Source organism: Vipera berus (assembly GCF_964194415.1).
Source record: "Vipera berus genome assembly, chromosome: Z".
In the NCBI taxonomy this organism is placed as follows: domain Eukaryota; kingdom Metazoa; phylum Chordata; class Lepidosauria; order Squamata; family Viperidae; genus Vipera; species Vipera berus.
The window spans coordinates 90,186,853-90,199,784 of record NC_138205.1 but is presented as its reverse complement, the minus strand read 5'-3'; the positions used below and the strand labels follow the sequence as shown (position 1 = coordinate 90,199,784).

Genomic DNA, 12,932 nt, shown 5'->3' with positions numbered 1-12,932 from the left:
CAAGACCAGTGCCATGTAGAGTGGATTGTAATAATCCACTCAGGACTCAACTAGGACATTAGTGACTGTGAGCAACAGATTACAATATAGGAATGGATACAATTGGTGTACAACACAAACTTATACAATGGCCCTTCTAGCAATGACTGCCACGTGTTCCTTGAATAATAATCATGAGTCCAAGAAAAGTCCTGGATTGCATACCAGCTATTTCTGGAGTAAAGCAACTTCATCCAGCATCAAAGATGATGTAGTCCTAGAACCAGGGTGTCAAATTGGCAGCCCGCAAGCTGGATGCATCACATGCAGGCCATGCCCACCCTAGCTTCGCAAAGGCATCATGATATGTCATGTGACGTGATCGAGTTTGACACCCATATCCTAGAGGCATCTGGTCCCAAAACCAAAGCCACCCAATCTTGCCAGGGTTCCACTGAAGCTTACTGTTCCTGATATAGACCGTCACAGCCTCCAAGCACCAGCATAAGACATTCAGAGTATAGTATTTGCCAGGGACAGAAATATACAATGGGTATCCTCAGGATATCTCATCCTACAGTGAAGGATGAGCATCAAACTCTGCAGCACCTTTCATAATAGGGACTGAGGACAAGAACTATTCTCCCCAATCAGCACCAGCTGGAATCAACCCTAAGGAGGCAAACCAGCACAATACTGTGCTTCCCCCATCCCTATTCCTCTGAGCTGATCCAGAAAGATATCATGGTTGATGGCACCAAAGACCTCAAAGAAATAGGGCAAATATAGGTAGGTAATCCCCATCCCTGTTTGATACTAATTTTTAATTCCGGGCTAATAAAGATTCATACAAATTACCACTAATAATAGAAAGGAAGAATGATCTTGGAAGACAGGAAAAAGAGAAACTGTGCACAGAATGATTACACAAAAGTGGAAGAAGCCTAAGTAAAGGTAAAGGTACAGGTTCCTCCGCACATGCATGCTAGTCGTTTCCAACTCTAGGGGCCGGTGCTCATCTCCGTTTCAAAGCCGAACCGTGGTCATGTGGCCGGCATGACTAGACACCAAAGGCGCACAGAACGCTGTTACCTTCCCACCGTAGTGGTCCCTATTTTTCTACTTGCATTTTTATGTGCTTTCGAACTGCTAAGTTGGCAGAAGCTGGGACGAGTAACAAGCGCTCACTCTGCTACGCGGCACTCGGGATTTGACCCGCCAAACTGCCGACCTTCTGATTGACAAGCTCAGCGTCCTAACTCACTGAGCCACCGCGTCCCTTGGAAGAAGCCTACAACTGATTAATAGACAGAGAAAGAGACTTAGAAAGGATTCACCCTTCCTGGTTAGGTAGATAAAAAAAAAAGACAGCAAAAGATCTGTACTTTCAGATTCACAAAATTCCGTTGTAATAAATGGAATCTGTTCATCTTGTCATACTTCCTTTGTGATCTACTTGGAACACTGACAATATTACATCCTGGAGGTAGAATGTAACAAGCCTCATGAAGAAAAGCTCAACAGCCAAAAATCCAGGAGTCAGAGGGGCAAATCTGAAAGTTACAAAGCCCTGATAAAAAGAGGCAACAGGAAAGGAGGCAGCAACTGAGAAAACTGTGGGGAAGCTTTTTGCTTGTTTGTTCTTCCAGCAGTGGAATGAATAAAAATTCTAACCAATTCTTTCATATGGAGTAGGGTAAATATTCGGAAGAGAAAAATCAAGAATCCCGCTAGGAAAAAATAAATTGAAAAAATGAAAACATACTTTGCAAGAACAGAAATTAGAAACAAAATTAATATAAAAGACCAACTGAAATTTATAGAAAAAGGACTATAGTTCTAGAGCAAGCATGTCAAACTGCCAGCCCACGGGCCAGATGCATCATACAGAAACCGCACCCACCCCATTGCCGGCAATGGGGAAAAAGTCACGATACGTTGTACATCATGTGACATCACAAGTTTGACATGCCTGCTCTAGAGTAACAATATATAGGGATTAAGACAACAGAAATAAAGAAGTCGGCAATAAACAGATATATTAGATATAGGATAGAAAGAATATTGTAAAACTGGATTTTAAAGAATATAGTATGCATAAGAAGCTTACAGAAAACAGATGGTTAAAATAAAAAATAGTTTTATTAACGTCAATTTCTAAACCAATTAAAGAGATTAATTTAGCACTTTATTTTATTTGTAAGCTTTCCTACTAAACAATACAGGTACTTCTTGCTTAGCAACCACAATTGGAACCTCAGTAGCGGTAGTGTTGTAGTCACTATGTGAAAAATTATGTGACCATGACAGGCTTACAATCTTATTTCCTCTTTGGTAAACAAATTGCCACATCACTAACAAAAAAATAATCACATGACCATGACTTATGATTTTACTTTCATCTTCTATATTCTCTTCTTAGTGCAAACTGGTTGCAAAGCACATAAATGATCACATGACCACAGGACACTGAACAGTCATTAACGTGTACTGATTGAGAAGTGCCCAAATAGTGATCATGTGGCCACAGGATAGTGTGATGATTGTAAATATGATGGATTAGTCAGCAAAATATTTGTTTTACACTATCGTAATACCACTCAGTCATTAAATGAGGCAGTTGGTAATTGAGGACTGACTTAAAAGTCTCCCCCAAAGCTATTAAAGGGATATATAAAAACCTAGCCAAATGTCCAAGTTTCAGTTTTTGTATCGGTTGAGTTTAGGTCAGGGGTAGGCAACCTTGGCTCTTTTATGACTCGTGGACTTCAACTCCCAGAATTCCTGAGCCAGCCATGTTGAAGTTGAAGTCCATGAGTCATAAAAGAGCCAAGGTTGCCTACCCCTGGTCTAGGTCAATATGGTTATTGGTGATTCAATAAAAGAGACTGAGAGACTGACATAAACAAGACTTTACAGAAAGTCTTTATATGCACCTGTCCATATTAATCTTCCTAATTCTCTACAATATAGCTACTTATCTAATCTTCTTGTATTTGTGTTGGAATATGGAACAAAAGTATTTTTAGCAATGTTATAGTGAACTTTAATAGCTACCACAATGAAAACAGCAAAGACAATAATTAAAGAATCTAAAAGAACAGAGAACTGAAGAGCCTATGTGCCCATTTTCCCCAATCTGGATTCAGGGGAAAAATCTGGAAAAAAAATTCAACTGCCATTCATTTGATCTCTGGACAATTAGGCACACTTCTTTATTAAAGTTCTCAATTACATAGTTCATTGAGGGGAAAGCCGAGAGTCAAGAGGATGAACTAGTCCAAACTCTATAAAACGTTGTGAACGTGTTGTGAACCATAAAACTTTATGAACTCTTGGACAAACTGAATGAAAAAGGATAAGTACAAAAAACAGAACAAGGGACACATAACTAAGCAGAATACCAACAAACAACAGCCTGAGCCTACAAAGATGAAGTTAGAAAAGCTAAGGCTCAGAATGAACCTTGCAACAAATATAAAAAATAATTTAAAAAGTTTCAACAAATAAAAAAACAAAAAAAGTTAAAGAAACCATCAGTCCACTAATGGAGATGATGGCAAGGAAGTCACGAGCAGTAGAGAGAAAACAGAACTACTTAATTCATTCTTTGCATTTGTCTTTATACAAAAAGATAATACAACCCACTTACCAAAAACAGAAGCATAAAACACAGGCTAGGAATGCAAATTAAAATAAGCAAAAATAAGATTAAAGAACACCTGTCAGCTCTAGACACATTCAAATTACCAGATCTTGATGGATTACAACCCAAAGTTCTGAGGGAGCTGGCAGACATGATCTCTGAACCATATTTTTCAAAGTTCTTGGAGCACCAGGGAACTACCTGAGGATTGGTAAAGAGCTGATGTGGTTCCCATCTTCAAAAAAGGGGAGAAAAAACAGATTCAGGAAATTACAAACCAATTGATTGATTGATTGATTGATTGATTGGACTTATATGCCGCCCTATCTCCCGAAGGACTCAGGGCGGCTCACAACAATAAAACAGCTATAAAAAACAGTAATACAAATATTAAAAAAGAATTAAATTACAAAGCCCCATAATTAATTACTAAAACCAATAAATTAAAACAATATTAAAAAACCCCATCCTCAGTCCAGGTCGGCCAGTTGGAAAAGATACATCTTTAGGTCGTGACGAAAGGACCGGAGATCTGGGGCCATCCGAAGTTCTCGGGGGAGCTGATTCCAAAGGGCAGGCGCCCCAACAGAGAAGGCCCTTCCCCTGGGGGTCGCCAGCTGACACTGTCTAGCCGATGGCACCCTGAGGAGACCCCTCTCTGTGTGAGCACACAGGGCAGAGGGAAGTCGTTCCTGTAAGTATCCCGGACCTAAGCCATGTAGGGCTTTATAGGTAAGAACAAGCACCTTGAACCTCACCCGGAGGACAACCGGCAACCAATGTAATATGGGAGTATCGGGATGCTCCCATCACAACCCGTGCAGCCGCATTCTGCACCAGCTGAAGCCTCCTGGTGGTCTTCAAGGGCAGCCCCATGTAGAGAGCGTTACAGTAATCTATACGGGAGGTAACGAGTGCATGAGTGACTGTACGTAAGGCATCTCGGTCCAGATAGGGGCGCAACTGGCTCACCAGGTGAACCTGGGCAAATGCCCCCCTGGCCACGGCTCCTATATGATGATCTAAGTCAAGTCGTGCATCCAGGAGGACGCCTAAGTTGTGCGCCCTATCAACGGGAGGCAACACCTCTCCCCCCATAACCAAAGATGGTAAATCTTGGACAACACGAGATGCCGACATGTAGAGCCACTTGGTCTTGGCCGGGTTGAGCTGGAGCCTGTTCAATTAGCCTGACATCAATATTTGGAATGATCTTGGAAAAGATATCAAACAAATATGTGAACACCTAGAAACAAAGTTATAACCAGAAGCTAACGCAGGTTTGTCAAAAACAGATGCCAAACTAATTTATTTCATTCTTTGACAAAGTGACTAAATTAGTGGATGAATGAAATGCTGTGGACATAACATACTTAAGATTTCTGTAAGGCATTTGACAAATTAGACCACTACCTACTTTTTTGGTAAGCTAAAAAAATATGGGATAGATAGCACCACCACCAGATGGGATTCGTAATTGGTTGACAAACTGCACACAGCATGTGGTCCTTAACGGAATTATATCCACATGGAGAGAAGTAAGCAGTGGGGCACCCCAAGGTTCCATTTTAGATCCAGTGTTCTTCAATATCTTCATAAATCATATAGGTGAGGGATTAGAAGGCAAACGCATCAGATTTGCAGATGACACTAAACTGGCAGGAATAGCCAACACTCCAAAAAATAAGCTCAAGATCCAGATGGATCTCAACAAACTTGAAAACTAGGCCCTATCTAACAAAATGAAATTCAATATGGATAAAAGTAAGGCTTTACACTTAGGCAAGAAAAAACAATTGAATTGGTACAGACTACCGTAGTTTCTGGCGTATAAGACTACTTTTTAACCCATGAAAATCTTCTCAAAAGTCAGGGGTCGTCTTATATGCTGGGTGCTGAAACTTTAGGGACAGGGCTGGCTGGAAAACCTGGAGCGGATCTCCCATTTAGTCTGTGCAGGGAAAGCGGGACCAATTGGAGAAGAAGCTGCAGTCTGTGATTTTTTACAGGCTGGGGTCTGGGCGTCTTTCCTTCTAAAGTTGAAGAGCAGCTGTAGTATATCCCAACTTGAAAGGCAGGTGGGGAAGGCAGCATCCAGAGCAGCAGCTTAGCTCTAAGGACACATTTGACTCAGGAACTGGGCGGGCTGGCTGGAAAATCTGGAGCGGATCTCCCATTTGGTCTTTTTTTTAAAAATCCCATTTATATCCTGCCCTTCTCCGAAGACTCAGGGTGGCTTACAATTTAAAGCACAAATCAATGTGCTTAGCAATAGCCTTCATTCTGTGTATATGCCTGTTTATTAGGGCTTTCACACACACACCCAGCAGCATTATTACAAAGTCAGCTTATTGCCCCCAACGATCTGGGTCCTCATTTTACCTACCTTGGAAGGATGGAAGGCTGAGTCAACCTTGAGCCTGGTGGGATGCGAACCTGCACTAATTGCAGGCAGCTGGTGTTACTGCGCAGGGAAAGCTTTAGAGTGAATTAGGAAAAGTGAAAAAGTGAATTAGGAAAATAGGGAACGGTTGCTGGAATTGGGTATGTGTAGTTTAACGAAGAGAAGGGTGAGAGGTGACATGATAGCAGTGATCCAATATCTCAGGGGCTGCCACAAAGCAGAGGGAGCCAAGCTATTCTCCAAAGCACCTGAAAGCAGGACAAGAAGCAATGGATGGAAACTAGTCAAGGAGAGAAGCAACCTAGAACTAAGGAGAAACTTCCTGACAGTTAGAACAATTAACCAGTGGAACAACCTGCCTCCAGAAGTGGTGAATGCTCGAACACTGGAAGTTTTTAAGAAGAGACTGGACAGCCATTTGTCTGAAATGGTATAGGGTTTCCTGCCTTAGCAGGGGGTTGGACTAGATGACCTCCAAGGTCCCCTCCAACTTATTATTATTATTATTATTATTATTATTATTATTATTATTATTATTATAGTTTAATCCACTTGCACTGTTTTATGTTTACATGTTTGATGACAAACAGCCTTATGTTTATAAGTGACAGTTTTCCTACTAAGCACCTGCATGTTATAAGCATTTGAATTAAAATTACCATATTAAAATCAAATCTGATCTTTTTTAATTTTTATTTGGTGTGCGTTGGAAGAGGGGTAGTCTTATACGGCGAGTATGTCCCAAACCCTATAATTTAACAGGAAATGTAGGGGGTCATCTTATACGCCCAGTCATCTTATAGGCCGGAAAATACGGTAAGTTAAATTTGGCTCAATACCAGTAACTGTGAGAGGGAGCTTGCAGTCCTGGTGGACAATCCCTTATATATGAGCCAGCAGTGTGCAGCAGCAGCTAAAATAGCATATATAATCCTAGGCTGCATTAATAGAGGGATAGAATCAAGATCATATGAAGTATTCGTAGCACTTTACAAAGCCTTAGTAAGACCACACTTGGAATACTGCATCCAGTTTTGGTCACCACAATATAAAAAAGATGTGAGACACAAGAAAGAGTGCAGAGAAGAGCAGCAAAGATAATTAGGAGGCTGGAGGCTAAAAGTTATGAAGAACGGTTGCAGGAATTGGGTATATCTATTCCAGTGAAAAGAAGGACTGGGGCAACACGATAGCAATGTTCCAATATTTCAGGTGCTTCTGGGGTCAAGCTATTTTCTAATGCACCAGAAGGCAAGACAAGAAACAATGGATGGAAACTAATCGAGAGAAGCAACCAAGAACTCCAGAGAAATTTCCTAACAGTGAGAACAATTAACCAGAACTTGCCTTCAGAAGTTATGGGAGCCCCATCAGTGGAGGTTTTTAAGAAAAGACTGGATAGCCACTTGTCTAAAGTATTATAGGGTCTCCTGCTTGAGCAGTGGTTGAACAAGAAGACTTCTAAGGTACCTTTCCAACTCTGTTATTCTATGTTCATTTATTCCTTCTCCAGGCATAAACCCATAAAGTTTATGAGATTAAAATTCAATTGTTTAAATCAGTTAAGAATAATAGTATTGCTGCAAAACTCTGGCTTTGATACCCCAACATTTATCAAATAGGAATTTGGTGCTAGGATCTACCTACCTTACTGTAAACATTTTGCAGCAAGAAAAACAATATTAAGAGCCATAATATTAAAGCATGAAAAACAAACAGGATAGAAATTAGCTCCCCCCTAAATGCTAAGATTTTTCCAGACAGTGCTTCCATAGTCTCAAGAATCAACAAAAATCAACTGCTAGTATTATACTACCATAAAAATGTCCAGACATAATACAAATAAAATTTAGTATGCTCCAAATTAAATTACCAAAATTTCATGATAGCAAGTTCAATTCAAAGGTAATGATACTCCTCCAAAACTCCTTGCTATTAGAGTAGAAAAAATATCAAATTCTGCCCTTTCCTGCATCCACTCCAGAGAAACCATACTAATTTTAATATCAATGATGTTGCTGGTGCTCAGCCAGGAGACTAAGTAAATTACTTACAAAAATCTCTTGATTTTTAAAAAATGAAACATCAGTTTGAACTTATGTTTTGCAGTCAGCATTTTAAATCAACATTTCAGTTCAAACATAACAGGAAATTGATTTAATATACCAGAAATATGGACATGAAAAAGTACACATCTCAATTCTTTGCCTATTAAATAATATCTACATTTTTTAAAATTATGAAATCTAAAACACGTTACTTAAGGATGTACATTATAAGCATGGTAATTATTTTGTATACACATCATAGACAAAGCATATTATCTATATTCTACATCATTATTACTAATATAGTTGTAAGACTGTTATCCTGCTGCATTCTAACCAGTTTTAGAGTAGTGTATAACATAAAAAGATTAAAACAAAAGGAAGAGATTCTAAGGTATGCCATAATGGCACAGTCCAACAAGGATAAACAATCTTAAAACCCCTCAAATATTCCAGAACTAGGCTGTCCTCACTCTATGGAAACTAATCTGGCTGATGGTGGTCCATATAGAGGTGATTAAGTTATTCCATAGGAGCAAGCTATCACTGAGGAAACCCTGATTATGAAATCATTCAGATGAAACTGCTTAGGTATCAGGCTTCTCAGTTAGCTTCGGTCCTTAATCTTATAGATTGGGCAGGTAATCTTGGAGATAATCAAGCCCATGCAGCACATTAAAGATAACCAGCATCTGAATTGCATCCAGAAGCTGATTGGAGCTATGGAGCTCTTCCAGCAGAAGTGTTAAATTGGCAAATCTAGATGTGTGCATCACTATCTAGGGCAGTGGTGGCGAACCTATGGCACATGTGCCACAGGTGGCATGCAGAGCCCTCTCTGTGGGCACACGCACCATCGCCCCAGTCCTAGACCTTCAGCTGTGTTTTATAAAACCTTTTCGCTTTAGGCCTCCACCCTGAGCAAAAAAAAAGGTTCAATCAATCAATCAATTTCAACTTCTCACGGAAAAAAAAGATCTCGCAAAGTCGGTCTCTAAAAGGTTTGCCATCACTGATCTAGGGCTATTGCAAATTGAGCCAACTTAAGCAAGAACATCTCCATTACATCAATTTGCAATGTATTGAAAAAGACTTCCTTCCCTCCCTCCACACCTTATGTTGACAAATTATTTCTTCCAGTGGCTTTATGTAGCTATTTAATAATAAGGTGAAAATAACAATGGAAAAAGGTCTAAGTCCTATGCTACCTCATGACATGGGCTTGACCTTTCCTACCCATCTATTGGAACTGATTTCTCAGGAAGAAAAATCACTGGAAAAAGAAGACATTCAACCATTGTAAAACATTGTTTTAATCTTTTTACTGTATGTTATAATGCATAATCCCTTTCAAGTAATCATCACTTGATCTTAAACGTTTATGGAGACATTTTGTCCCAAAAGATGCTTAACTAAAGGCATTGGACTTTCTTGGTTTTTTCCTTGAAAATGTTTCTCTTTTCATCCAAGCAGCTTATTCAGTTCTGACAGAATGGTGGGAATTGTAGGATTTATATTATTTGCAGTCATTTGGTCATTACCACTCTAAAGGTTGGTAGTTAAATCTCTGAGATCACTGAGGTCACTTGGGGGATTAGATGTACGCTCAGAGTCATCTGAATCAGAGTGCACATGGGGGTGGAACCTTTTGGGGACTGCTAAAAGGATTGTGTTGTAGACCAGACATAGGTGGTGTTACATCCCTCTTCCCTTCATTGAGAGGGATGTTCAACTCTGCAGTCTTCAAAAGAGTGACCTTTGTCTTCAAATGCAGATGGATTGTCAAATCTTGTCCAGATAGGTTTGTTCTATGTTGTGCATAGAACAATAGTAACAATAGATTACTAAACTGCATTTCTGTTAAGCTGTCAGCTGACAATAGCAAAATCAAGAACCAAAATACCTGGGCAAGAGTAATTAACCAAAGAACCTGTTCAGTCACTTCCCCACACCTACAAATAGACTTCCCAGACACAAACACAACAAAAAGCAAGCCAACAGACCACCAGAAAGAATAATTAAAAATAATTAAGGACTTTTGACAGAAACACACACTAGAATAGCATGTGCAAAACAATTTAAAAACTCTGGTAAAAGAAAGTCAAAATACTTACATGAGACATAATTAAATAATTCTCAGCAAGCAAACATTAAAAAAACACTCAAGCATGTTTGGTATCAAAGAGGTAAAATCAGAAGGGTGAATCAATCCAGAATAATCCATTTTTACTACAGTGATATATCAGCATTACTCCAGAATAAATGTAGCATATGCAATCTTTCAAGGCCAGAAAAGGAAATAGCAAAGCATACAAAAAAGTATAGCTAGAATACATGAGGATTTCTGATATGCAGTAAGCTTATCTAGATTAAAAATATAACAAAACCCTAAATATGTACACCAATTAAGGAGAATATTTGTAAGTCAGGGTTGAAATGAGGGGTCCTTGGTGTTCTCTGAGCTAATAAGCAAGCTCAGGAAGCACCAAGAATCCCTAAATATGTATATTAAGAAAAGCAAGCCAATGTTTTCATTAACAAAAATATGTAAAAGAAAAAAATTAAAAGCTTCATTAATATGTTTAGGAACATTACCTTTTTAAAAGTTAAATAAAAAGACACCTTGATCTCTCTCCTGTCTACTCTTAAGTAAGCAAGAAGATAATGATATTGATGCTGCAAAAATGGTATTGGGTTAAAAGCTCTGACAAACAGAAAAACAATATAGACTCACTTTAGCACAAGATCTGGCAAATGTGAGTTCAAATTCTTGCTTCATTATTAGCTTCATATTGGCACTGGCAATTCACTAAATCTCAGTTGGATTGTTCTTAGCTTTCATGAAAACCTTAAATATCTCAGATCTTACGCCAATATACCTACTGTACAGCAGCAATAACCTTAAAATGGGAGAATATAATTAAGGACCTATGTCAAAGTGGGAGCTCCATTTTAAACAGATCAGGCTGAAAGACAGATGCGCCTTGAGACTCTTAGAGGGAAAAGTGTGGAAAAGACAAAACCATGCTTGTAGCAATCTCCTTCACTAATATTCAACAACAGCAAAAGCTTCCAATGGAGGGATGCCCAAGAACACCTGGCTGAACTCTGAGGGATAAAGGAGACTACATTACACTTTGGTCGGATCCACTTCTCTCCAGTTCTTTTTGCCGACATACATAGGAGCAGTCGCTTTGGACATAACTACGGAGGGCAAAAGGTCACCGCTTTATGTCCAGTTTACGCAGCCCCTAGCTACATAAACAGTGTACATATTCAGACACACGACTGGGAAAGGGTGTGTGTGTGTGTGTTCGCGCGCGAGATTGTTCTAGCCTTGAAGGAATGAGAACAGGCGGGACCGGAGAGGAGAAGGGGAAGCGACTCGCTGCCACCTGTTAGGCCTAGGCAGGGGTAACCTGGGAAAGGAGGTGGGGCCTCGAGGGACTGGGGGAGTGGATGGGTGGGTGAGGAGGGAAAGAAAAGGGGGTGTGGATTCAACAGCCCGCCGTTTCCCTGGCAGGCGGGCACGCATCCCAGCACCTCCGCCGACACGCACGCCATCACTCGGAAGACAAACGCCTTTTCGTTCGCGGGCCTCCTCCTACCCACCCACCCCCCGCCCGCCCATCTCCCACGCGCTCCGTCACTAAGACTGAAGCCGTTCAAACACGGCAGGGACACCACAACCCCACCCACCACCAGCCGTTCCCAATGCCGCCATAGTGCCTCCTTTTTCCTAACCCAGCCTGTCACCTTCTCCCACGAGGTGAAACAGGCGGCCAGGCTGACTCCCTCAGAAAGACTAAGGGGAGCGGAGCAAGGCAACGCCGTTGGCCCTCCGCCCCGGGAACATCTACCTGCTCGCGCAGCTCGAGGAGAACCATAGTGAGGCGAGGTGAGGCTTCCCCGCCTGCGGTATCCTTGTCCTTCTCCGTTTCAGCCACCGCTCCGGCTCCTCACTTCCGCCAACGACTCCTACTCCAGCAGCCCCGCCTCCTCCCCTGTCTGGCCGCGCAGCCCGTGCAGCAGGTCCCGCCCACTGCTCCACCTCTTTCGCGTCCTCTAGGCTGGCGCCGGTGCGGGTTCTACCGAGCGGGCAGAGAGACGAGGAGGGGCGAAGGTGGCAGGGGGATAACCTTTCGTCCCACCACTTCTCCAACGATCTTTAAGCGCTCCCCAGGCTCTTTCCACTCAGGGACAGAAGCGGAATTAATCCGCCCTCCCTCCCCTTTTTATCGATGCCGCTTCTACAACCTCCGTCACTCTCCAAAGCTGATTGCACAGCTCGGAGTGACGAAACTATACATGCTCGCCCACAGACGTATATAAATAAAAGAAAAAGCAACAGTGATTGGATGAGGGAGACCGGTCAGATGGGAGGTCTAATGTGATTGGTGGGAATAAGATGAGCGAGGGAAGAATTAGGAAAGCGAATGCAGTTACTCGAAAGAGAGGGGCGGCTTTTAGGAGTTGGGCGCTAGACGTTACTGTTGAGGAGGAGGCGTGTTAAAATCATCTTGGAATGGGGCAGTATTTTGTTTGCAACTTTTCTCAAACGGGTTTTCTCTGGGGAATTTGGACTAGTTTCCATCGTCTGCTGTCTGCGTACTGATCGTATGACGGGCAACGAAATCCCTCCACATCAGGATCATGCCAGCTGAGTTAAATAATGCCTCTAACCCATTTTAGAAAAGTAGCTGTCCTGTATGTACACCCCTAACTCATAGAGTAGGGAGAAAAATGCTGCTTCTCTTCTGGACTTAATTCAAAAGTGCACCCATTCTGGGGGCCTATAATTTATAACTGGTTACCAATTAGAATTGGTTCAAAATTGGGAAAGGAGTCCGGCAAG

The 12,932-nt window shown here is 41.4% G+C and overlaps 1 protein-coding gene across 2 annotated transcripts in view; it reads right to left on the bottom strand.

Annotated features, from left to right (window-relative positions):
• Positions 1-12,058, bottom strand: part of ANKRD28 (ankyrin repeat domain 28) — a gene marked incomplete at its 5' end in the record, with an annotated part of 85,095 nt that extends 73,037 nt beyond the window's left edge. Inside the window, one exon of one of the 2 annotated variants that reach the window (XM_081345085.1) lies at positions 11,938-12,058. In XM_081345085.1, coding sequence (XP_081201211.1) covers positions 11,938-11,964 — 27 coding nt within the window. Of the gene's footprint in view, positions 1-3,729; positions 3,830-11,937 lie in introns of those variants that run through there. The other variant, XM_081345083.1, reaches the window with a different exon arrangement.
• Between the last annotated feature and the right edge of the window lie 874 nt (positions 12,059-12,932).